A 23,107-nucleotide genomic window follows, 5' to 3' on the forward strand; every position below is an offset into this window, starting at 1 on the left:
CCTATAAGCATTATGGAGGTTATTTACTAAACACTGCGTCTAACCTGTAAAAAAATAAGTCTCCGTTCGTGATTTGCTTTCTGAGTGTCCAGATCTATAATCTAAGGTTCAGATATTGTTTGTGCTGTATCAGCGACCACTAAGTTAGTCGGCAGTCATGGAGTCTGTAGTCTATGATCCAACTCAACAGTGAAAAAACCGTGATTTTCCAATGAGATGTCGTTTGTTTAATGTGTTTATACACGAAGACCTGAATGACATGCTGTTGTCACCTAAGCACTGTGTATGGCTATATAGACTGTACCCGTGTGCTATTTAAAGCCTCTCACTTTAAAGGCAATGTTTTTTCTCACGCTGACTTTAAGAACACGGCCACATGCTTTGCATTGTGGGAAGTCACAGGAAGCGGATGTGTACATGTGATGTGCAGCTTGCAGTAGGGTTGATTTGTTCTTGATTAGTTTTTATTTGTGTCTGTTCAAGAATGCTTCTCTTGTTTTTAAATCTTCTTTGATAAATGAAATAAAATATTGCACTTTATATTGATGTGAGTCAGTCCAGAGTTTGATACCGTTGCATTTCAGACAGCGGCTAACTGCTGGTCACAGAGTGAGTTGCAGAGTTAGCTAACATTACGATATACGATATGTAACAATAAGTATTTAGCGATCTGAAACGTTAACATTTTCTGCAAATTTACTCAAGACTTACACCGCATGAGCACATGGCATCTCGGCAACCTTTCACAGATTCCGACACTGCAGATGAAGCAGTTAGGACAACTTGCGATGACGCATCAACATGTAAAAGGTAGCACAGAAATCTTGCTCGAGCTATAACGTTAATTAACGTTACCTGATTTGCAACACTCAAAATGAGCGTGTTTCCATGACCGTTACTCAATTACGTACTCGGTTATTGTTGCTTACAGCACAGGATGATGTTAGTACTTCATATCTGAAATCTGCAAAAACAAGAAATGTTTCCACAACAGCAGTCTTGTTATTTGCAGTGACATATGCACGCAGTGTCAACTCGCCTTATGTACTTTCTGAACGAGTTCCTGTATGGTCCTTTATTATGGCTTTCAGATTTGCAACTAGTAGAGGCTACTGGTCAGATCCTTATATCCAGTATTTTGTGAGGACGACAGGTGAACGAAAAGCCCCTGAGATCAACAGAGGCAAGTATTGTCTTACATGTGGTTCATTTGCAGCAGCATTGAAACAGATATCACTTTGATTACCTTATACTCCATCCAACCATGCTTATTATACAAGACATCTGTTTGTAAGAGAGAGAGAGTGATAAAAGAGTTTAGTGCCCTAGTCAGTCTCTGTGTTTATATGTCCCAAATACGTCTTTTCTAGGTTATTATGCCCGAGTTCATGGAATGAACCACCTGCTGGATGCTTTTCTCAGGAAAACCGATTGCAACTGTCAGGTGGTGAATCTTGGTGCAGGGCTAGACACCACCTTCTGGAGATTAAAGGTAATGAACATTGATGGGTTGAGCAATGGGAGGTTTGAAGAATATCAGATTTGAGATGGTGTGCTGGCATCAATAAAACCAAATGAAATGTTATTACTGTAATTGTATAGGATTTAGCTGCTTTTCACTGCAAACGGAAATACAAAAAATAAGAATACTGTAAGATTGTTCTGCTTATTTATTCCTGCTCATTCCTGTGTTGTTGTCTTTCTGTGTCTGTTTGTTTCCTAAGGGTATGAACATGATGCCAAAAAAGTATTTTGAAGTTGATTTCCCAATGATTGTAGCTAGGAAAATACACAACATCAAGTAAGTTTTAAGCTGTTATATTTCTGGTATGCTATGGTCTTAAACAGTGTGTGAAATGTTTCATTTAACCTTTATTTTATAAGGTACAGCAACTACACTTCCAGATTGTCATGGGATAGTTTCTATCTACCTGTAGGGGGCAACACATGCATTTATGTAATGTACGGTTCATAAGAAATTATTCTTTGGCAGAAAGAATAGCATTAGAAAGCATGTAGCATGGTAATCATTCCCCACAAAAAGCAAAGATTTATTTTGCCTTGCAATTAACAGTTTTTCCTAGTTTTTCCTATTGATTCCTATTTCCTACAATTACATTTGAACAAAGGTCTTTTAAGACATACTGTGTGGAATAACAGTATGTGCTGATAGATGATTTCCTTATTTCATTTGGACAAACATGATAATAAAAACTGTATGTAAACATGACCATTTTCTGCCATCTTTATTTTCTTGGTATAGGCAGTGTATTCCATCTCCATACAGTACATAATATAACTAGCTTAAGAAGAACCTTTGAAGTCTATAGAAATAAATGCATTTGGTTTTTGCTATTTCAGTGACTAAATATGCAACATAAAGCAACACTAAAGCACTTTTCCTCTGTCGCATGCACACTATTTGTTTATCAAGCACCGGCTTTGCAAATAACAATGTCCAAAGACACGATAGAGTATGTTGCATGATTTTATATGTATGATGTATTGCGACATCAGAAGCAAGTCAAATTTGTAGCTTCTTATGTATCATTCTATCAAACTACAGATCCGCTACCCAATCTGGCAAACTTACATAGTGCGGTTGTAGCCGATAGAGGGCCGCGAAGCAAATGCAGAAGTGTCATTCACCCTGTTACGAGTTGATGAACCACTGAAACAATTTTGTAAACATTATTTTAAGGTACAAAAACTCTTTGGTGTTGCTTTAACTTCTGACCTCCACAGTAACCTTAAAAATAGGTAGGAAAGCATCATTTTTGTATATTAGAATCTAATCATTCTATCTGTTTTCTTCCCAGGACTAAACCACCTTTATCCAAACCTCTTATTGAGACTCACTCAACTGACTCTCTTCTGTTTGGTAAATAACTTCAGCTCTTCAGACTTGATATTGCAAGGGCCATGCGTTACTCATAATGAGACCTTCACACAACAGTATTTTATGCTTGATGTGCTCTTATAGATGGCCACAGCCTGGACTCTGACAGATATTGCATCATCGGCACCGATCTAAGGGACCTTCCAAACCTAGAGGAGAAGCTGAAGAAATTTCAAATGAATGTTGAGTAAGTTCAACCCAACATCCAAATAGAGTAGTAGAAAAAAGGACATAATTACATTAACGATGATGAAGATCGTGGCTTTGAATAACACTCACACACCCATTACATTTACTGTTAGGTCTTAATAATCGTTTACCGGCATTGGAAGGTTATTTGGAAAAGGTAGCGTGCAAGCTTCCTCTTTTGAATATCCAGCCATTTTTTTCCAGCAGTTTGGCATGATATGGATATTGACTTTGGCAGACATTTTATATTCGGTTCCTGTTTCATATGGATAATATGGTTTTGCTAAGTGCAAGGTCAATTTCCAGGGATGACTATTAAAACAATTGCTGGTAATGCCCATGTATGTGTAAAAAGCCACATTTTATGTGTCACAATGGGGTAGGGAAGCGACACCAAGCCAGGTTACCCTACAAGGCATTTTGTTGAGATTTTTACTCTGCCTCCAAAAAGCTGTGGAGCTGCATCATTGGATCTCTCTTTGGCTGTTGCTCAATATTGCAGCTAATTATGCTGGCCAGCTTTGTTCAATATTGCAGCTAGTTAAGTTTAGCAAGTTGCTGTTTCAGGTGCCACTACTGATACATTACATCAAAGCAGACAGACATGTAGTGATGTTAAGTATTCATTTTTTATTTCAATTTTCATCAGCCATGCTAGTAAATCATGAGATTTTTCAAAGACAGCATTGCCTTATCTCCTTGGGTCTCCTTGAGTCCACATACATAGTAGCGCACCTATTTGGAATATTTGGAAACCTTAATTGGGAATTGTGGGCAGCAGTATCACAACATCCTCAGACTACATCAACATTGTTTGTCTTTTTTTCTGTGAAACAGAGGATAAGTAAAACAGTTCTGTGTTGGTTTGAAGTTCATATCACCCCATAAATATGTGTAGCTCGATAACACGTGCAGTCTCCAATGTTTCAAAGTATGTTGTGTCAGTTGGACACCTTAAATAAAATAGTTTCTCTTCATAATCAAAAGTGTTAAATATTGCTCCCACAGTAGCTTTTGTCCAGTTGCATCTAGTGGACGATTTGTATATCTAGAATAACCAGGGTACAGCCTACTGGCCATTCAGGATGCAGGATGTGCTATGGATGGTGGGCTTGGCAGGCGGATTTCAAATGTGTGCCAGGTCGGCGTTTATGATATGGCTCTGCTCATTGTTTGATGATCAGTTCCCACTGACGACAATGAATCTTGTGGGAATGCTGTGAAGTTAGCTCTTGTGCGTCAGACGTTGCCTTTCATATGCCCTGATGAGACTAGGAAGAGGCCACATGCCTGTTTTGTTTCGATGCTTCCTGTGAGGACCAGTCCGTTTTCCAAGCTTTGTTTCAGGTGCCGGGTATTTACCTTTGCATGTTGTTGTGTACATGTTCAGTGTACGTGTACATTTAAACCAGGGTAGATACAGTACACATGGGAAAATGAGACTATGAACTGTTTGACCTTCAAATATAAGATTTATCTTATATGGCCTGTGGTATTTATTGACCTAATAGGAGTGTGGAGATTATTAACCCCATTGAATTTCTAGATGCAAAAGATAGCATTACACCATGGCATACGTCCTGTTAATTGCTGATGCAAAGCTCCAGTAATAAACTCTTGAAGACTATTTTTTTTTTTTATTAATTTTGCGCTGTACTAACTGTTTATCTGTATATTCTACTACAGACACAAATAAGTATGTTGAAAACTGATTAGGTAAACAGAACACATTAGGGAGAGTTCAGTAGTTACTCAGTTAAAGTTTGGTATTTTTTGGTCCATTTTTGGATGATAATTGGTCTGAATTTTACAGTAACAGCTACAAAATCATTTTAATGGTACACTGCCTTATAGTCGGTATACTGTAGATTGCATTGCTCTGTGAATGCCACTGCGTGCTCAAAAGGCATAGGATTGCCTATGTAACCTTGGGGAGTGTAGGGCAGGTAATAGACTTCATGAAACTCGAGGTTGATATATCATGATGTCATGTTATGAATAGAATTCAATCACTCAAAGGTCTCACTCAAAAAAGCTCTCTGTTTTGTGTGTGTGTGCGCGTGTGTGCATGTGTGCATGTGCACGCATATGTGAAGAATATCCTGCCATTAAAATTGTCTATTGGATTGCTCAGTATGTTGAGGAGGTACTGTGTCATGTTACTGTCTTCTCCTCTTGATGTTATATACATGTCCTCCTCTTCACCTGTCTCCTGCAGATTACCTACACTGTTCCTGTCGGAGTGTGTGCTGGTGTACATGACTCCTCAGCACTCCAACAAGCTGGTGCACTGGGTGGCAGACACATTCCACACAGCCATGTTCGTCAACTACGAACAGGTCAGAACAATCCTCATGTCCTGTGCTAGAATCTGTTGAAACATTTTTTGTCTTTCAATAGAAAAATGTTGTCGCCACGAAAGGTGTCTGTGTGTAAAATGTGCCTGATCAAGATATTGACCAAGTCAGGAGAATGTGTGCAAAACTATATATATCTGATATTACAATGGTGTTAAGTAAGTATTTTATTTACAGTTGCACTCATATGTTTATAAAGTTGACTAAAAAGAAGGAATAACAAGTCATCTTTTGGAAATTGATCTTAATGCCTCAATTAAACAAATGATGAAAAATCCAGCCTTTAAGGCCACCAATTTTCTTTGTGAATGAATAATGTATCATAAATAAATAAATGTTCTTCCTTAAAATACAGGGGCTCATAAGTATACATACCCCTATGTTAAATTCCCATGGGGGGATTTTTTTTTTTTTTAAAGGCCAGTTATTTCATGGATCCAGAATACCACTAATTGCTACTGAGACCTTGAATTTCCCCCTGGGGATCAGTAAAGTATCTATCTATCTACTATGCATCCTGATAAAGTTCCCTTGGCCTTTGGAATTAAAATAGCCCCACATCATCACATACCCTTCACCATACCTAGAGATTGGCATGGTTTTATCTCAGTTAGCCTAATAGCTGGTTTGATTTGCATTGAGAGATGATCTTATGGAAAGTACCTTATGCCAATTGTGAGATATGGTGAAGGGTATGTGATGATATTGGGCTATTTTAATTGCAATTGGTGTCCTTAAAGGTTGGATTTTTCCTCAATTTCCAAAAGAAATTCCTTTTTATTCCTCTTTTAGTCAACTTTAGCATGTGTGTACAGGGTATGTAAACTCATGAGTGCAACTGTATATAGCACATTTCCTATATAACGGGTGCAACCCAAAGCGCTTCAATGTAACAAATATGTTGCTGTCTGGTTGATGTGATGCTAAACTCACCGCTCTGTTTAGGTGAATATGGCCGACCGCTTTGGCCAGGTGATGGTTGAGAACCTGCTGAGGCGCCAGTGCACTCTTGCTGGAGTTGAGGTGTGCCAGTCTCTGGACTCACAGGTGAGATACCCACCGGTGGCAGATGAAAACCTAAACGCCGACCAGGAATGTTATCAAATCCTTGCCCATGTTTTGTATTTCAGTGTCACCCAATGGACTTTTAATGTGCATTTCATGTGTATGTTCTCAGCCTTTAAAGTCTTTTTAAGCACATATTTTACCAAAGTACTGAAGCCATTACAGCTGATAGCGAAACAGGCAGTGTTTGGTGACTCCCTGTAGATATTGAGTTTCTCAGTCTTTCGTGTTGATATTTAAACATAGAAGAACTCGTAGAATTTATTTTTGGAACTCACTGTGAAGAGAGAGTGGCCTTTACTGCTGTGACTACAGTGAAACTACACTGAAATTACGCTGTGGTGTCAAATGAAATTTACACCAGGTTTTGACACTGCATTTTCTGTGTCCATCTACACTGCGTAATGGCAATATTTGTCCTCGCAAAGCTCACCGCAGTGGAAACTGAACCTGGACTTTCACCGTTTCTGAAGAGGAGTTTCGTGTGACTTTATGATTGTGAAAGAGCCGAGTGGAGTCTAGCTCTGTGTTTGCAGCACCTGCATAGAGTCTCACGCAAGGCTCTGGGGGATTGGGGGCCGGGGGTCCGTCTGACGCATCCTGTAATTGTGTACTCAGTTTGTTTAGCACACTGCTGAACTGGAATCGCTCACATATCTCTCCATCTATCAGATCTTTCCAAGAGTTACATTTTCTATTTAGTCTTTGAGGGTTTTTTTTTTAAATAATAGATGACTGGTGAATATGATAACTAGTGCTTTTTTGTGTGTTTTGTGCGTCTTTCCAAACAGTCCCTTTTCCATTGAATGTTATTAAATTTTTGTTATTGGCATGAATGTGCCCTTTTGCAGAAGGACCGCTTTCTGTCAAATGGATGGGAGAACGCTGACGCTCTGGATATGATGACGGTCTACAGCCTTTTGCCACAGGACGACATAGCCAGGTACAGCAGAGAGTACCGGTCAAAAGGCCAACCAATGGACAAATATTCTGTCACAGCATCTGGAAGACTATAGTTTTCTTTCTTCACATTTTCATCCTTTATCATTGTGCATAACAGTTTTGTTCTACATCTTTGCTTTGTGGTTACATATGAAGGTGCCATTGTGTGTTTTATAATTTTTTATATATATTTGCATGTTTAGAATCGAGCGTCTGGAGTTTTTGGACGAGAGGGAACTGCTCCAGCAGCTTCTTCAACACTACTGCATCTGCTGGGCGTCCAAGGACAAGCTCAGGCTAGGTGAGGCTCAGGCCCAATGACAGAATGCTGGCAGCCTGCACTGCCTTATGTAATTAATGCCTGGCAAGTGGAAACTGCGTGTTAAATGCGCTACCAAGGGCTGCCCAGCAAAGCCATCTAACAATCTGCACTGTGTTTGAACTATTGTTCTGATGGCGTCACAGTGTGGCCATCCGTTTCCTTATTGCCAATTACTTATTCAGATGTGACCCTTCGCTTTTTCTGCCAGGGCTCTCCCAGGTTGCGTTCTGATGACCGGCGGCCTTGTAGATGTCTCAAAGTGCCACACACCCATGCTGGATGGGATGAAGTGTGAGGTCATCTGAACAATGGGTTTCCTCTCAATCCGGCGATGATAAAACACGGAAACCACCACATCAGCAGTTTAGTCATTTTCTTCATCTTCTTTTCTTTTTTTTTTTTTATGTGGCTTTTGTCTTCCACACCCATGAATTTTGGTGTTATTTTCATGTTGAATGAGATTGGATCCAACCATATCTCAGATTAAAGCAATCATCATTACTAACTCATTTTGAGACAATTTCAGGCACGTGTTTTTATAATGTTATTTATTTGTAGTGTTTGTGTTATCTAGAAAGCACTATATATTTCCAGACATCCAGTGTTGCTTAAATTATTTGATTGTCTAATGCTCTAATTTTCTTGTATATTTTACTGCATGGTATTGCTATTCTGTGGATACATTTTGATATGGTTGAGAATAACTACCATTGCTAAATTAAAGTATTGATAAAAGCATGAATGGAATTACTGATATCTTCCCTCACTGCCCCAAACATTTTTAAAAGTATGCTCTCTGTAAAATTCATAATATACATAAACTGCTTCAATTATGTAAGCAAACTACAAGTTTGCTTGTGTGTTGCATAGTAATATGGCTACATTCTTAGTCTTACCAACGTAACATGCATTAATAAGTTAAATTATAATAAACAATGTGTGATGCTAGCACGTACATACATGAAATACTCAGATAAATACAACTAAGATAAATGCAAGCATATCTTGTATTGCATTCATTTATATTTCGTTGTCTGGGTTATCCTAAACAATGATCGAGTCACTCCCTTAACTCTTACGTTTTTGTAATCACTATCTACAGTGTAGTCTACAATGGATTTTCCAGTTGTGTGTGGTCATTCATACGCTACTCTTACATAATGTAATGATTATATTCTTAACAATTCTTGAACTGGAATCATATTGTAATAATGGACATTATGAGCATTAAGGCATCTTGTTCTATCAGCTATAAATGACAGGCTGTCACACACCCTTCCCCCTCTAACTTGATTTTTAAAAGTTTTTACATTCTCATTGTCTTTATAGGATGTCAAAATGTGGCCTTGTTTCTACACTAAAACTATTTACATTTCCATTACAATCATTCATCAAATGTTGAGTCTACTGTCAGAGTCAAGTCCAGGCCAGTAAATTGATTTCCTTTCATACTGTATGACAGTCTGTGCATTAACAAAATAGCAGAGCAGAGCTCCAGGCTCCATGGGACAGAATCAATTCACTACCCTGGTGACCTGCAGAGTGAGGACAAGGTGGGGGATATGCTCTGTGAGTTGTATTGTGGGTGTGGAATTAAAGTTATTCAATAATTGATATTAATTAACATTGATATAATAATAATAATAATAATTTAGATTAGATTCAACTTTATTGTCATTGTGCAGAGTACAGGTACAGAGACAACGACACACACATATATATATATATATATATACACATACATATATTGTTATTATTATTATTATTTTATTAATGTAGTTTCATTTTAAACTATTTGGAACAGGCTCAAATCACACTTAAAGCAACACCAAAGAGTTTTGTGTACCTTAAAATAATGTTTCCAAAATCATTTCAGTGGTTCATCAACTCGTAACAGGGTGAACGGCACTTCTGCATTCGCTTTGCGACCCTCTAACAGCTATAACCGCATTATGCAAGTTTGCCAGATCGGGTAGCGGATCTGTAGTTTGATGGAATGAGACATAAGAAACTACAAATTTGACTCTGATACATCATACTTTCATAAAATCATGCAACATGATTGTCTGTGGACATAGTCATTTTATAGCTTGAATTTCCCTTTGGGGATCAATAAAGTATCTATCTATCTATTTATCTATTTATCTATTTATCTATTTCCAAAGCCAGTGCTGGATAAACAAATAGCGTGCGTGTGACAGAGGAAAAGTGCTTTGGTGTTGCTTTAATAAGGGACATATAACATATACTCTATGTAGGTCTCTCAATGTATATAATGACTATTCAGTATGAACTACTATAGCTAATGGATGATACTATTGATGAGGTCAAATGTGGCCATATGTCCTTTGCGTGTGGCAACATGCATGCTTTAAAATCATTTCAATTGCTTGGAGGGATTTGCATGCATACGACAGGAATTGAGGCCATTGTAGAGCACAGGCCAGACACAGCAGAGGAAATGTTTGAGTCTCCTTCTGTAGTAAACCTCACAGACCCAGACTTCCTGATTGGCAGATGCTGCCCTAGTGCAGGGGGAGTCTTTCTCTTGAAAGGATACTGACCTGCCAAGGTCTCCTTTAGTCATATATTGTATATTGTATACAACAGTAGTGAAAGGAAGCCTAAACAAACCAAAATATGTAAGCGATATCAGAACTGTGTTGAGTACTGTGCTCTTAGTATGGTGTGGCATCTAACCTCTAACTTGTTTAATATAGTTATCTTGTATTTTGATGTAGCTCATGGAATTTACCTTACATAAGGGTGTTAATTATGGGTCATAAATACTTGTTGGCTGTATTGCTTCAATTGTCTCTCAGAGTGTAACATAAAATGTGATGATACCATATCTATTTAATAAGTCATAAATAAGACGATAAGCTATCTCTCATGAGTTATCTCACTTGTTGTTGCACTTCATACTCTGCTGCCCCACTGCTCGCTGTTGCAATGACCAATAGTGTATAACGGTTTGGGTCAAACATCATGGGAACAGACCACTCCTGCCACCCTCCATCCAAAACTGCCCCCTCCTCCCCCCTCTGGTGGACCTTTATCAGCACTGCCCCCCCGGTATCTGCCTCAGTCTGACTCTCGTCCATGAGCCCAGCAACACCTGCAGCAGGACAACATGTCTGTAACCGAGTCTAAGACGGAGATCTTTGACATGGCCAGTACGGAGGCTGAGGACACGGCCAGAGGAAGGAATAACGTTGTGGGCATTTTTGAGCGCTATGTCCAGCCCTGTCTGGCGGAGCTGCTGGGCTCAACTCTGTTCATCTTTGCAGGCTGCTGCTCTGTTATTGGGAATGCAGGCATCAGTGGCAGCGTCCAGCCTGCGCTGGCACATGGCCTGGCACTCGCCATTGCCATTGCTATCTTTGGGGAGATCAGGTAGGAAAAACAATTGGCCATGATTGCTTCTTTATCCCAGTTTCCTTGAATTTCCCCTTGGGGATCAATAAAGTATCTACCTATCTATCTATTTATCTATCTATCTATCTGTCTAAATGAACAACTTTATGTGATTTGAAGTAACTCAGGCGGCTACAGTACCGTACATACTATATATAGCATGTAGTATAAGATTGGTGCTTTATCTGTTGTTGTTTTTCATTATTAAAATTGTTTAATGGTATCATGTTTTTTAGATGTTGTCACCCCCTTTCTACTGTAAAAACTACTCAACCATTAATGTCATCAATGTACTTTACCATGTCAGTGTTGTTATTCTTAATGTAGATACAGTACATTGTTTTTAAGCAATTCTTAGCAATGTGCTATATTAATAAATAATCTGGTGTTGACAGCTCTAAATTTAAACTGACTTGTTAGGTGATGCCCTGACATGTGTCATTTATTTAGCTAAAGATGTCTGTTCATAATGTTATTTACCTCAGGAACTGTGCCTTCCCTGTCAGGATAATGTCCCTTTATGTGTACAGTCTCTGACATTATGTGATATAAGGTCCAATACACACCTGCTCATTATCTCCCTAATGGATGTGTTTTTGTAGTGGTGGGCACTTCAACCCAGCTGTGTCTGTGAGTGTCTACCTGGTCGGGGGGCTGGAGGTGATCCTGCTGGCACCTTACATCATTGTTCAGCTATGTGGAGGGATGATTGGAGCTGCCTTAGCTAAGGTAAACAAAATGGTTAAACTACTTTTAGGTTCCAATTCAATATGATTTTTTATAAGTTCATGCATTTGTGACCTCAAAGATGCTGGTACATTTTCTTACCTGTATGTAGCAACACAACAAGATTATGTTTTTATGTTTATATGGCCTTATCCCTTCATAACATTGATCTATATGTTTCCAGAGAACTGTTATGGAATGATGATTAAATTTTCAAGCAGATCTAGCCATAGGTCTATCTCATAGGTCTCCCGTTATATCCACCTGCCAATTAATAAATAGGCTATTGTCTCTCTGGGCTATAACGGGGCGTATCTGCTGTGTTGAGACAACCATCAACTAGTTACACCAATCACATAAACGTACAAATGTACGTTTTAAGTATACGTTTTAATTTTTGATACAGACGTGTCGGTATTTCTCAGGTCGGGTTTGAATGTTGGTAAACTATTCGCTGTTATAAACGTCGCACATATGGTCAGGTTAACCTACTAAACCCTTTATAGACGCAGTATGGGATTTCGCAGGAAGTCGCGTTTGTTTGTGTTTATGTTTCCATTTATTAGCAGACGGTTTTGTGCAAAAAGAAAACCCCCATAGGCTACATTATATTAGCCTGGGAATACCCAGACCTTCACAATTGTTAGGAGTGGGTCTGGAAAAGGTTCATTGACTTATGACTTCCATCAGGGGCGTAACTAGCAGTAAAATTAAACTTAAATTGGCACAGTAAACTTTTACCAATTGGTTTCAAACGTTTAGCAATCTTGTAGGCCTAAACGAAGTTTTAAATGCCGTTCTTTACTCAATTCCCAAAAAATGCACTCCATGCCGATTAGCGATTGTATGCGTGCCCATTGGAAATGGGCTTCAATGGCCTCTTGGTCAGACTGACCTGCAGAGCAGATCCCAATTTGCGGAAAGGTCGTATGGGTATTCCCAGGCTAACACTTCAACCAAGGACCAAACGAGACGCCAGAGAGGTAGCTCACCCCTTCCTTATAGGCTAGGTCAGAGAAATTCCACGCAGGGGTTCGTTTTTGTTTGAGGCAGGTTTTTTTTTTTTTTACAGGGAATGGGCAGTTGGCGGTAGTGAAGAGAGCTTAAAATCGCGTAAAATCCCTGACAATCTGCGCCATAACCAAAGTTTTAATCCTGTTTTGTCATCGCAAAAATGATCTGTTCCCAAGGTAATGAGATATCTTCTTGTTCTCTTCAGTTAATATTTCCTGATGAGAGTTTTCAGTTTGCTACCGGAGCCGCGTTCAACGCAGTTCAGACCAACGCAACCATCGGAAGGGCAACTGTCGCTGAGATGTTAATGACTTTAATCCTGACCTTGGTGGTCTGCATGGGCGCTATAAATAAGAGGACGCGGAGTCCCCTCGCTCCGTTCTGCATAGGTCTGACGGTGACTGCCAATATCCTCGCTGGGTAAGTAATTTCCAAGTCCTCAAGGGGGCGCTGGAGCTTCAAATAGAGTTGTAGGCTAATGTCCTAATGTGCACCTATACCTTAGATGACACTTAGACTTTATACTGTACTAAAATAGCTCTCCGTGTGAGCACGTCTGTCACGTTGATTCATTGTGGTGTTGTGCTGACTGATGCAAACGCAATTGCCCAATAGTTACAATCTTACGCAGTTGTCTGCTCTGATGTTCTTTTTTTATTTGTTTGAGGCACTTGTAACTATAGGCCTATAACAAAATATACGTCATCCTTCTTTAGAGGAGCAGTTTCTGGAGCTTGTATGAATCCAGCCCGAGCTTTAGGTCCAGCTGTAGCAGCAAACTACTGGACCTATCACTGGATTTACTGGGTCGGACCGCTGGCGGGAGCTCTTTTGACTGTCTCTTTTGTAAGGTAGGATAGAGGCACATGCCTACTGTTTTACGCATAACATTTTGGGTAACTAAGTAATGCATGTCTTTATTAAATGCATGTAACATACGGGAGCAGATATTGATGGCAAATGTTTGTCTCATGTTCTCTTTTCATTGTTTTGCTTCCTAGATTGCTGATGGGTGACCAGAAAACACGTCTTATTTTGAAATAATTCAGATGGAACCTGGATTTACTATTTGGCTATCTGAGATGTAATCTTTGAAAAAACAGTGTATGATATTAGAATAAATTCTTTTTTATATTGCATTTTTTATACGGACGCCTAGAGTAGGCTATGACTATGTTAGATATTACCTTGATGATTTAAGCAGATAGGTGACCAAGGCCTTGGTAAGGTATCTGTTGCCTGTGCTGTCAGTACAATTTGCTATGTGCTATTTGCCAACATGTTACTGGTTGCACTTGAGACATCAGTGTTACATTTTGTTTTGAAAATAACTTTAAATGTATTATTATCCTGTTTAGATTGATTGTACTTAACAATAAATATTTGAATAGTAAAAAAAATCCTGGAAATAACTTGGCAACAAAGTTTACTGTTTCGAAGGTCACCTATGCAAGATAACAGTCTCTGTGATATTAAAAAGTTCAGATTTTGTGAAAATCACAACCCAACATAACCAGAGACTGATGCAGCAACAGCGCCCTCCACATTTAATGGTGCATTTACTGTATATCTTTCTTTTTTTTTACAATGAAACCAATGTTCTAATTAGTCTATTATTAACATGTTTCATACACTCTTTGCAACACTGCATTTCGGCCTTTGCTTTTGCCTTACCGAAACAGATACGCATGCCAGTTGTGTATCCACCACCTCCAAAACTCCAAAGCTGCTGTCAGATTATGTACCGAGGACACAAGTTTCCAACTGTGTATCAACAACACTCAATAACAGTTTATGTGATGTGTTAATCACAATATTTCTTCCCTAACAATTTGACAACAGTTGTGAAGTAGGCTATTCAACTAGCCCACTTGCTTTTAAGATTCTGGCTGAGCAGTGTGCACCTGCTTCTTTATTTGGGTTTTGGGTTGCCAGGTTTTCTGACAAAAAGGTTTAAATTGAATGTAAATGATTGTGTATGTGACGAGTGTATTTATCAATCTGGCAACCTTGGAAAGGTCAGACTAACAGAAAAAAAATGACTGGATCAGTGATTTTAAAATTAAGTTTGATTGTCATGCAAATTACGGGAGTTTTCCGGGAGAAATAACAAAACTGGTGGGCTGATGACCTTGAAATATGCGAGAACCCCGGAGAAAACAGTAGTGTTGACAGGTTAGGTATGCCACTGTATTATATAACAGACCAGTTTTCTCCTGTAATATCTCAACTTGGAGAACACAAAGCAGGGGGTTTGAGAGCATTCCTCAGAGTCACCCAGATTCTTTGGTCCTCTCTTGTGCATTCTATTCTTGAGCTCAACCCACTTGCATTCTTTGAGTTCAGATCCGGAAACTGAGATAACCATGGCAGAAACCTTTTCGCATTGATCTGGACATACATTTCGATCACTGACCTGCTGAATAACCCAGTCATGACCCACGTTTTAGTGTCTTGCAGAGGCACCCAGATTTGTATTTACAATGGCAAGGTCTGTTATGGAGCTCATGACTCTTACCATCCTTCACTGTGTGTTGTAGGAGCAAGACAGGCTACATATACATGAGTACTTTTCTAGGCACGCTTGTAACAGTTCTATTTGATTGGAACTTCTTTCATTATTGTTTTAACGTAAACATGGGCATTTCCAGGCAAGTAGGCCTACACCTGTTTTTATACCTTAAAGGTGTAAAGTGATGCTGGGTAACGTCACTTCTATTGACTTTCAAACAAAACAGAGAGCTAGCTCCCTACTTCATCCCCGTCCCTCCCGTGCTGCTCCTGTGCAATTGAAACTCCTAAACGGTATTAGAGGGGATGCATCCCCTCTATTGAAATCCGAAAACTTCTTCTTATTATTATTTTTCTTTTTACCTTTTTGTGCGCGCTATTCAGCCCAAACCGCTTAACGTACAAATTTGGTTCAAACACCGTTCCGTAGATCTTCCAAGGCTTTACCGTCCTATCCGTTTTTCATTTTTGAGAAGTTTATACTTTTTGAGATATTTGTAATTAAAAGTGTATTTTTCCCCCATAGACTTGAATGGGGGCTGTGATGTCATAATAGAGCCAGCTGCGCTCGTTAAGTAGTTCTCAGAGCAGTTCCCAGGCTAATCAGAACACTGGCACAGGTGTCACCTGTGAGGAATTCAGTCTCCTAAGCATACAATCTAGCTCTACCTGAACTACACATCCTGTTAAAGTGTTTCCTGTGTGTCAAAATAAAAGTCCCAGCCATATCTCATGCATTCAGCATTATATCTCCAGAACGGCTTGACGTACATGCTTCAAATTTGGTACGATTGTTTTTATGGACTCAAAGATGAAGTGAGTTGAAGTTAGAGGTTGAAGGTCAAATGTCAAGGTCAAAAACACCTTGAGTATGATATCTCAAGAATGCCATGTCACACAAGATTCAAATTTGGTTACTCCAAAAGCACCTTTGCCGGTATCACAATTACCCTACCAACCAGCTAGCAGCAAGCTCAACAGCCCCACAAACACCCTAACCAGCAGACTGCATCCCCCCAACAGTTTGTTATGTTTTTATGGGCTAGGTTTGCCCAGGTTATTTTTGTTGCCGTTTTTGGAGCCTGGGCTCAGGCTGTCCACAGAGATCGCGTTTTTTTTACAGTGTGCTGGACACAGACAGCTAGCGGTTAGTTAGGTGATGTTTGCAGTAAGTGACATGAAATGTTTTAGCCTAAAAAACGCGTGGCGTCGCTTAGAGCACCTGTTTAAAATGTTTACCTCGTCGGCTCTCCTAAAGATATCACCTAGCCTGGTTAGTATGTGAGCACTAATGAGCCACTGGGATTTATTTTTGACTAATATTTGTGTATACAGGGAGGGTAGGAGTAGGCTATGTCAAAAGTTGAAGAATAAACTATTAATAGGTAGTTAGTAATCTAACATCTCAAGTGGGAAGACGTACACCTCCAGGACATCTACTGCGCAATGTCCCAATCCACTTTCCATGCCAGCATAAGATATTTTTTTTAAGATATTTTTTTTATTAGAAAAAGAACAAAGTTCAGCAGAGATGAAAAGGTCAGCAACATTTTATTACTCTCTGGGCATGGGAGGGAGTGAAATACAGACTTGAAAGGAAAGATAACCAATACCTCTAAAGACACTCTTCATAACTTTAGCCTAATGTATAATACAGCTTACCATAAAATGGTGTTGTTTTGTGTGGGCTATTTGTTTTTTGAAAAACAACAATATTGGTTCGACACACGACACACATCACCTGTCGATCAGCAGTCATATTGATACATGGAACTTTTTTCCAGTGGACAAATGCATCTGATCTGAACAAAAGTGCAGTCATGCTGGTATTTAGGGGCGCATCGAATTGATGCAATTGATATACTTTTGATGGTCTTCTCCGCATCAAATGTGCAACTTGACCTTCGTCACTTATGATTTCTTGTTGGCAACGCTGAGTCTTTTCCACAACTGGGTTGAACAGGTCTCTCAGGACAATCTAGGTCAAGGTGATAATGAGGCAGTGGCCTATAAATTGATGTTCTAATGGTATATCAGTCAGCCAAACACTGACGACTAGACAGCACAGGTAGACTACGCTTGACCATGGAAGAGAAGGTTGAACTCAGCGAGCTCGAGAGACCCTTGAGGGGTAACAAAAAGCCAGCAAGACCTCCCAACATGTTCGAAAGAATGATACAGCCATGCCTCGCTGAAATAGTTGGAACCACTTTCTTTGTTTTCATCGGATGCGTCTCCGTGATCGAGAACGTGCCCGCCGCGGGAAGAGTGCAACCAGCGCTTGTGCACGGCTTAGCGGTGGCAGTCATGGTGGCATGCATGGCAGAGATCAGGTGCGCATGGAAACTAATGGTTCTTTAAGGCTAAATTGTGATATTTGTAGGTTACAAACTCTCACCGACTAATTGATTGATTATCAGACGCGTGCACGTGTCAGTCAGTATTGGAATAGCAGAAGTGTTTGGCGTTGCCACTGGTTAGATCTGCGTGTGTGAGTGAATATATGTCATATAATATGAGGTACTTGTTTTCCACAGTGGATCTCACTTCAACCCCCCCTTCACCATTGCCATTTACCTGTGTGGAGGCATGCAACTTACAATGGTGATTCCATACTTGGTCAGTCAGTTGATTGGAGGGGTACTTGGGGCTGGAATGTCCAAGGTGAGTCATGCAAAAATAATTTTGCAAGATCAGCTAAAACACTTTTAATTTACAGAAATAACCATAAAGTTATGCACAAGATGTTTACTAGGTCCCCATTATTAATGGTCCTATGCTTAACATGCAAACATGCATTTCTCAGCTGATGACATCTTCTGAGAACTATTTGAATGCATCTGGAGCAGCATTTGACATCCTCAAATCAGATGACCAGTTGAAGGGAGCTCTGTGCGGGGAGATTTTTATGACTTGTCTGGTCACCATGGTGGTCTTGCTTGGTGCTGTCAATGAGAAGAGCAAAAGTCCCATGGTCCCTTTTATGGTGGGCTGCACAGTCATCATCAACATTTTGGCAGGGTAAGTTCAAGGACTGGTTTGACAGTACCTATACTTCACTGTTCTGCACATAGATTTAAAAACATCACCTACTCAATAGTTCTCTGAATTTAAGGTGTCAGAAATACGGCGGGTTTACAGTTCCGTTGCCCTCCGTATATCACCTAACCACTGTGTGTGTCAGTTTTGATTGTCACAATTTATGTCTCATCCACATTACTCTTGTACGACAAATGGGTGTTATTCTCTGACCAGGGGCTACTGTGGTTGACAAATGGGTGTTATTCTCTGACATGGGCTACTGTGGTTGCTGTTGCAGTGGAGACGTCTCCGGGACGTGCCTGAACCCAGCCAGAGCTTTAGGACCTGCGGTGATGGCTGGCTACTGGAGCTACCACTGGGTATACTGGGTTGGACCATTATCAGGTGGCATACTGGCAGCAGGCTTAGTCAGGTGATTGATACTGTGATTTCTTCTTGTTATATTTCAGGGAAATGTACATAAATAATCTGCCAATGTTACTTTATTCTGAATAAATGAACAATAGGCTTTGATATTAGGCAAAATTGTTTCAGAATAAACACATTGGATGTATGTGCCAAGCAAGGCTACATAATTTGTATTTGTTTTCTAGGGTTTTCCTTGGTGATGAGAAGATACGGCTTATAATGAAATGAGACCCATGGGAAATATATTAAAGATGCATTTTGTACAGAGACCGTTTTGAGAGTTTATTTGTACTGTGTGCATTCTTTGGTGCTGCCATATGAGAATCTATCAGCTATTCTTTGTTGCATATCCTTTTTTCTTCCCTGGCAGTTAACCAGGTGTAGGTGAGGTATTTACCAATTGGAGGGGACCAAAGTGCTGCAGATATCTGCAAATACCTGGTTACTCATTTAAATAGCAGACAAAGGAAAATGCTGACTTGACAGTTATCCCACATCTTATTACTTTTTTCACAAATAATTAAACCAATCCACTCATGCTGATGATAATGAAACTGTTTTGGTAAAGTATCACCAACCAGAAACATGTTTGGTAACACTTTACTTGACAGGATCGACATAAGAGTGACATGACACATGAACACATGACACTGTCATGACACATGAACCCTAACCCTAATCCTAACCTTTAACCTTAACCCTAACCCTAACTTGTTATGACAAAAACCGAATGACACTTAATAATAGAAACGAGTACAGGTACAGAGCCAATGAAATGCAGTTGACATCCAACCAGAAGTGCAAAGAAACATTAAATACCAAGTGCAGGTAGAGTATGGTTGTGTATGCCAGTGTTTTTCAACCACTGTGCCGGGGCACACTAGTGTGCCGTGAGAGATCATCAGGTGTGCCGCAGAAAATTACCGAAATGTCACTCACTGGTCCAGAAAAGCAACTGTTGCATCAAAGAATTTATAACCACATGCTCTCATTGCTTGTTTTATTGAGCAGGTTTTGCATAGAAGCCATAATAAGGCCATATCTGTGTATTATTTGAAATTTTAGGCTATGGTATGTTTATTTTTTCTTCACACAGGATGTTGGTGTGCCGTGGGACAAAAAAGGTTGAAAAACACTGGTGTATGCAATAGAGATATAATGTACAGTGTATAGTTGGATAAATACAGGTTTTCCAGATGTCTACAGGCTATGGAATATAAAATATATATATAAATCTAAAAAAATATATATAAAAATAATGTATAGTATGGGGTGTTAGCAGTGCAAGGTCATAGGTGAAACAGTGTAGGAGTAAATGTAAACAGGTAAGCAGTGCAGTACAGTCAATGTAAGTAGGTAAACAGTGCAGTAGTAAAAAGTAAACAGGTAAACTAATAACAGCTAAAGTGCAAATGCTAGACAGGAGGTGAGGTTTTGTTCAGCAGTGTTACAGCCTCTGGAAAGAAGCTGTACCTGAGCCTGCTGGTGCGGGAGCGCAGGCTCCTGTTTCGCCTGCCAGACGGGAGTAGACTGGTGGGTGGCATCCTTGACAATGGATTTGGCTTTGTTTTTACAGCGTTTATGATATGTTTCGTGGATGGGGGGAAGCCAATAGTCCTTTGGGCAGATTTTACTACTCTTTGTAGTGCCTTAAGGTCAGCAGCGTTGCAGTTGCCGTACCATACCGATATGCAGTTAGTGAGTATGCTCTCAAAGGTACAACGGTAGAAGTCTATTAGAATCAATGTGTTATGGTTTGTAATTGAAGTTGGGCTGTGTTTTACGCTGCTGCTGAAATATCAGTTCAGCAAGATTTACAACCATGTCCCTTTTAAGACTTGCGCATTCAACCATGCTGCGTCATAGGCCAACTGCCCATAGATGTCAGCAAACACCTTTCAACATAATTTAAAGCAGGCTGTTTAGGTCCCTCCCTGCAAGAGAAGAAGGAAATTCATTTGTTAGTCCTCTATTCATTGAAGTTTTGCGCCTTTTTCAAACTGGTACTGCATTTTACAAAATGATTGAGGAAATGATCGAAATAGAAACAGGCATCCACATGATAAACAATAATAAAACAAAAAGGGAATACAAACAGTGTAATATTTTAATGCTGATATTCTCATGCTAGTTTCACCCCTAAAAGTCTTACAAAAAGTGTTCACTCTCAGATGCCCTAAAATAACTAAAACCGCTTGACTGATCATATATTTCTGCGACGCAGAATTATAGCGCAGTCTGCCCAAGAGGGTCCGTGTAACGCTTTGCAGTGCTATGTTCTATTTGCAGAATTCACATGAAAAAATATAAAAATAGGCTTAAAAATCCGTTATCCATTCTTTAGGACGGCACAGTAAATGGGTTATTGTTGCATATTTTCAATTAAGCACAGTTAGGGTTTTCTGTTCAGAAGTTAAAAATTGAAATGATGCGTCAATTTTCTAATTTTCCTTTTTTGAGCTTTTGGTTGGACTGAACCACGAGCACCTGGGGGAGAACACCATCTAGCTGGGCCAGGCTAGATGGTGGAAGAGAGCGCCGCCTAAGTTGTGCGTGATTTTGACTCATTACTTTAGTGATTAATAACTAAAACTTCGCCGATTTTTGGGAGATGGCACGTTAAACATAACTTTCAGCCTATGTTGAACATATCTACAGTATATTTGAATACCATGGCCATGCCATACCATAGCAAATAATTCCCCAAAGCAGAATTCTTTGCCATCGACGTCAGTCTAGGCTATAGAGGCTACCCCAAGCACTGTTTGACATGGGACATTTTTGCTATTTAACACTTTACGCTAGACTATGTTTCATTAGGCTAAACGAAGACACAACAGTGAGTATATGCCTAATTTATCAGTTTATCTATTTATTAATTTCAACAGCAAATAGCCTACATTGCTATAGGCTACGGCTCAAGTCCATTGGATCATGTAGGTCTCCAAAGCCTCCCAGAACATGAACATTCTACACACGTACTCATAGGTATCAGGATGCAGCAATGTCTCCCTCTGCATCTGAAGTTCTGATCTCGAACTGACATTATCAATTGCTTGGCACCTTGATGCAAGCTGAACTGTGTTTGATAGGCCTCCATCTCTACATCCACTGATAAAATGTGATCACCAACACCGCGCGCCAATATGTATCAGGGCAACCCCCTACGCTTGTGGTTCACCCCAACAAAAACGGTAAAAAGGGCAAAAATCCAATATTAACTGAATTTTACTTTTGTTTCCAATCCAGTTTCTGTCTTTTTCTTTATCTTGACTAATGACACATTTAGAAAATAGCAGCAATTATCTATTTGCTGACCAGTTAAAAAAAATTGAGAATTGGATTATTGAACACATTTTTTATTTGGATCAGATGGATGGAGCAAATAGAACAAAGCACTGCAAAGCGTTACACGGACCCAAGAGTATCAATTATTCCATTATTCCTTGGTCTAAATATGTTTACAGATTTTACAAAAAGTCTATGATCAGAACTTTATTCTCTTGTGATAAAACTATAGCAGGCCTACTCCAAGCATCAATTTTGGTGCATTTATTAAGGCCACGACGAATGAACGGCTATTTTCTTAAATTATACTTAAACGCAATCATTTAATGTTGGGGAGACAACATGGGTAAAAATATTTACCGTCTAAACTAAACAATCCAGCAAACATTTGCATATATAAATAGCAGGTGGGTACTTAATAAAAGAGACAAGAGGAGGGGTGGTGAATATGATACAGGTTGGAATGCCCATAGGCACATACGGTGAAATGCACATATCTACAGCTACACTGTTTCGGCTGACGCTAGGAATATACTTGCTAGACGTATGTACACGTATGCGACCTGCAGCGTCCTGTCAACATACTTGCTGCAGCATACGCAGCCAAAACGCATGATATTGCATGCATGTCCTCTTGCGGATCTCACGTTACCTCGCGTCGAAGTGCGCGACCGACGCACCCAATGAACGCAGAGGACTGTGATTGGTCGACTCGCAAAACCTTTAGTGACGGTGCCTGTTCAGCGGCTCACGTGGACCGTCTGATTTCAGCGATTGCCCACGCCCATATCTTTCACTTGCCAACTGTTATCTCTGCAATTTACGCACGTCACCAAGTACCTTTGCGCACGAAAGGAAACAATCAGCAGACCACTGATTCAGGAGCAGATATGAATTTCCACACATATACACTCGTTTATAACAGAT

General features: G+C 39.7%; 3 protein-coding genes across 4 annotated transcripts; all 3 read left to right on the forward strand.

Moving 5' to 3' along the window:
* The first annotated feature begins 406 nt into the window (after nucleotides 1-406).
* lcmt1 (leucine carboxyl methyltransferase 1) lies at nucleotides 407-8,516 on the forward strand. 2 transcript variants are annotated; one of them, XM_076298425.1, is made up of 12 exons: nucleotides 407-436; nucleotides 706-810; nucleotides 1,092-1,183; nucleotides 1,371-1,492; nucleotides 1,725-1,801; nucleotides 2,820-2,881; nucleotides 2,984-3,086; nucleotides 5,307-5,427; nucleotides 6,391-6,492; nucleotides 7,362-7,453; nucleotides 7,656-7,753; nucleotides 7,983-8,516. In XM_076298425.1, exons 1-12 carry the CDS (start codon nucleotides 423-425, stop codon nucleotides 8,003-8,005), a joined length of 1,011 nt encoding a protein of 336 aa, XP_076154540.1. In that variant the 5' UTR covers nucleotides 407-422; the 3' UTR covers nucleotides 8,006-8,516. The 2 variants fall into 2 exon arrangements, with proteins under 2 accessions (XP_076154540.1, XP_076154541.1); XM_076298426.1 differs by lacking the exon at nucleotides 407-436 and adding an exon at nucleotides 443-609.
* Nucleotides 8,517-10,882: 2,366 nt separating this feature from the next.
* On the forward strand, nucleotides 10,883-14,268 carry aqp8a.1 (aquaporin 8a, tandem duplicate 1). The gene is made up of 5 exons (XM_076298999.1): nucleotides 10,883-11,170; nucleotides 11,794-11,920; nucleotides 13,137-13,351; nucleotides 13,648-13,782; nucleotides 13,933-14,268. Exons 1-5 carry the CDS (start codon nucleotides 10,908-10,910, stop codon nucleotides 13,973-13,975), a joined length of 783 nt encoding a protein of 260 aa, XP_076155114.1. The 5' UTR covers nucleotides 10,883-10,907; the 3' UTR covers nucleotides 13,976-14,268.
* Nucleotides 14,269-15,627: 1,359 nt separating this feature from the next.
* aqp8a.2 (aquaporin 8a, tandem duplicate 2) lies at nucleotides 15,628-19,120 on the forward strand. Its single transcript, XM_076298809.1, has 6 exons — nucleotides 15,628-15,634; nucleotides 17,502-17,775; nucleotides 17,980-18,106; nucleotides 18,249-18,463; nucleotides 18,762-18,896; nucleotides 19,078-19,120. Exons 1-6 carry the CDS (start codon nucleotides 15,628-15,630, stop codon nucleotides 19,118-19,120), a joined length of 801 nt encoding a protein of 266 aa, XP_076154924.1.
* Nucleotides 19,121-23,107: the final 3,987 nt, after the last annotated feature.

Source organism: Alosa pseudoharengus, unplaced genomic scaffold, assembly GCF_046254945.1.
Source record: "Alosa pseudoharengus isolate Yale_2024_CS ecotype anadromous, Long Island Sound unplaced genomic scaffold, YU_APseudo_1.1 YU_APseudo_1.1_scf_21, whole genome shotgun sequence".
NCBI classification, from domain to species: Eukaryota; Metazoa; Chordata; class Actinopteri; order Clupeiformes; family Clupeidae; genus Alosa; species Alosa pseudoharengus.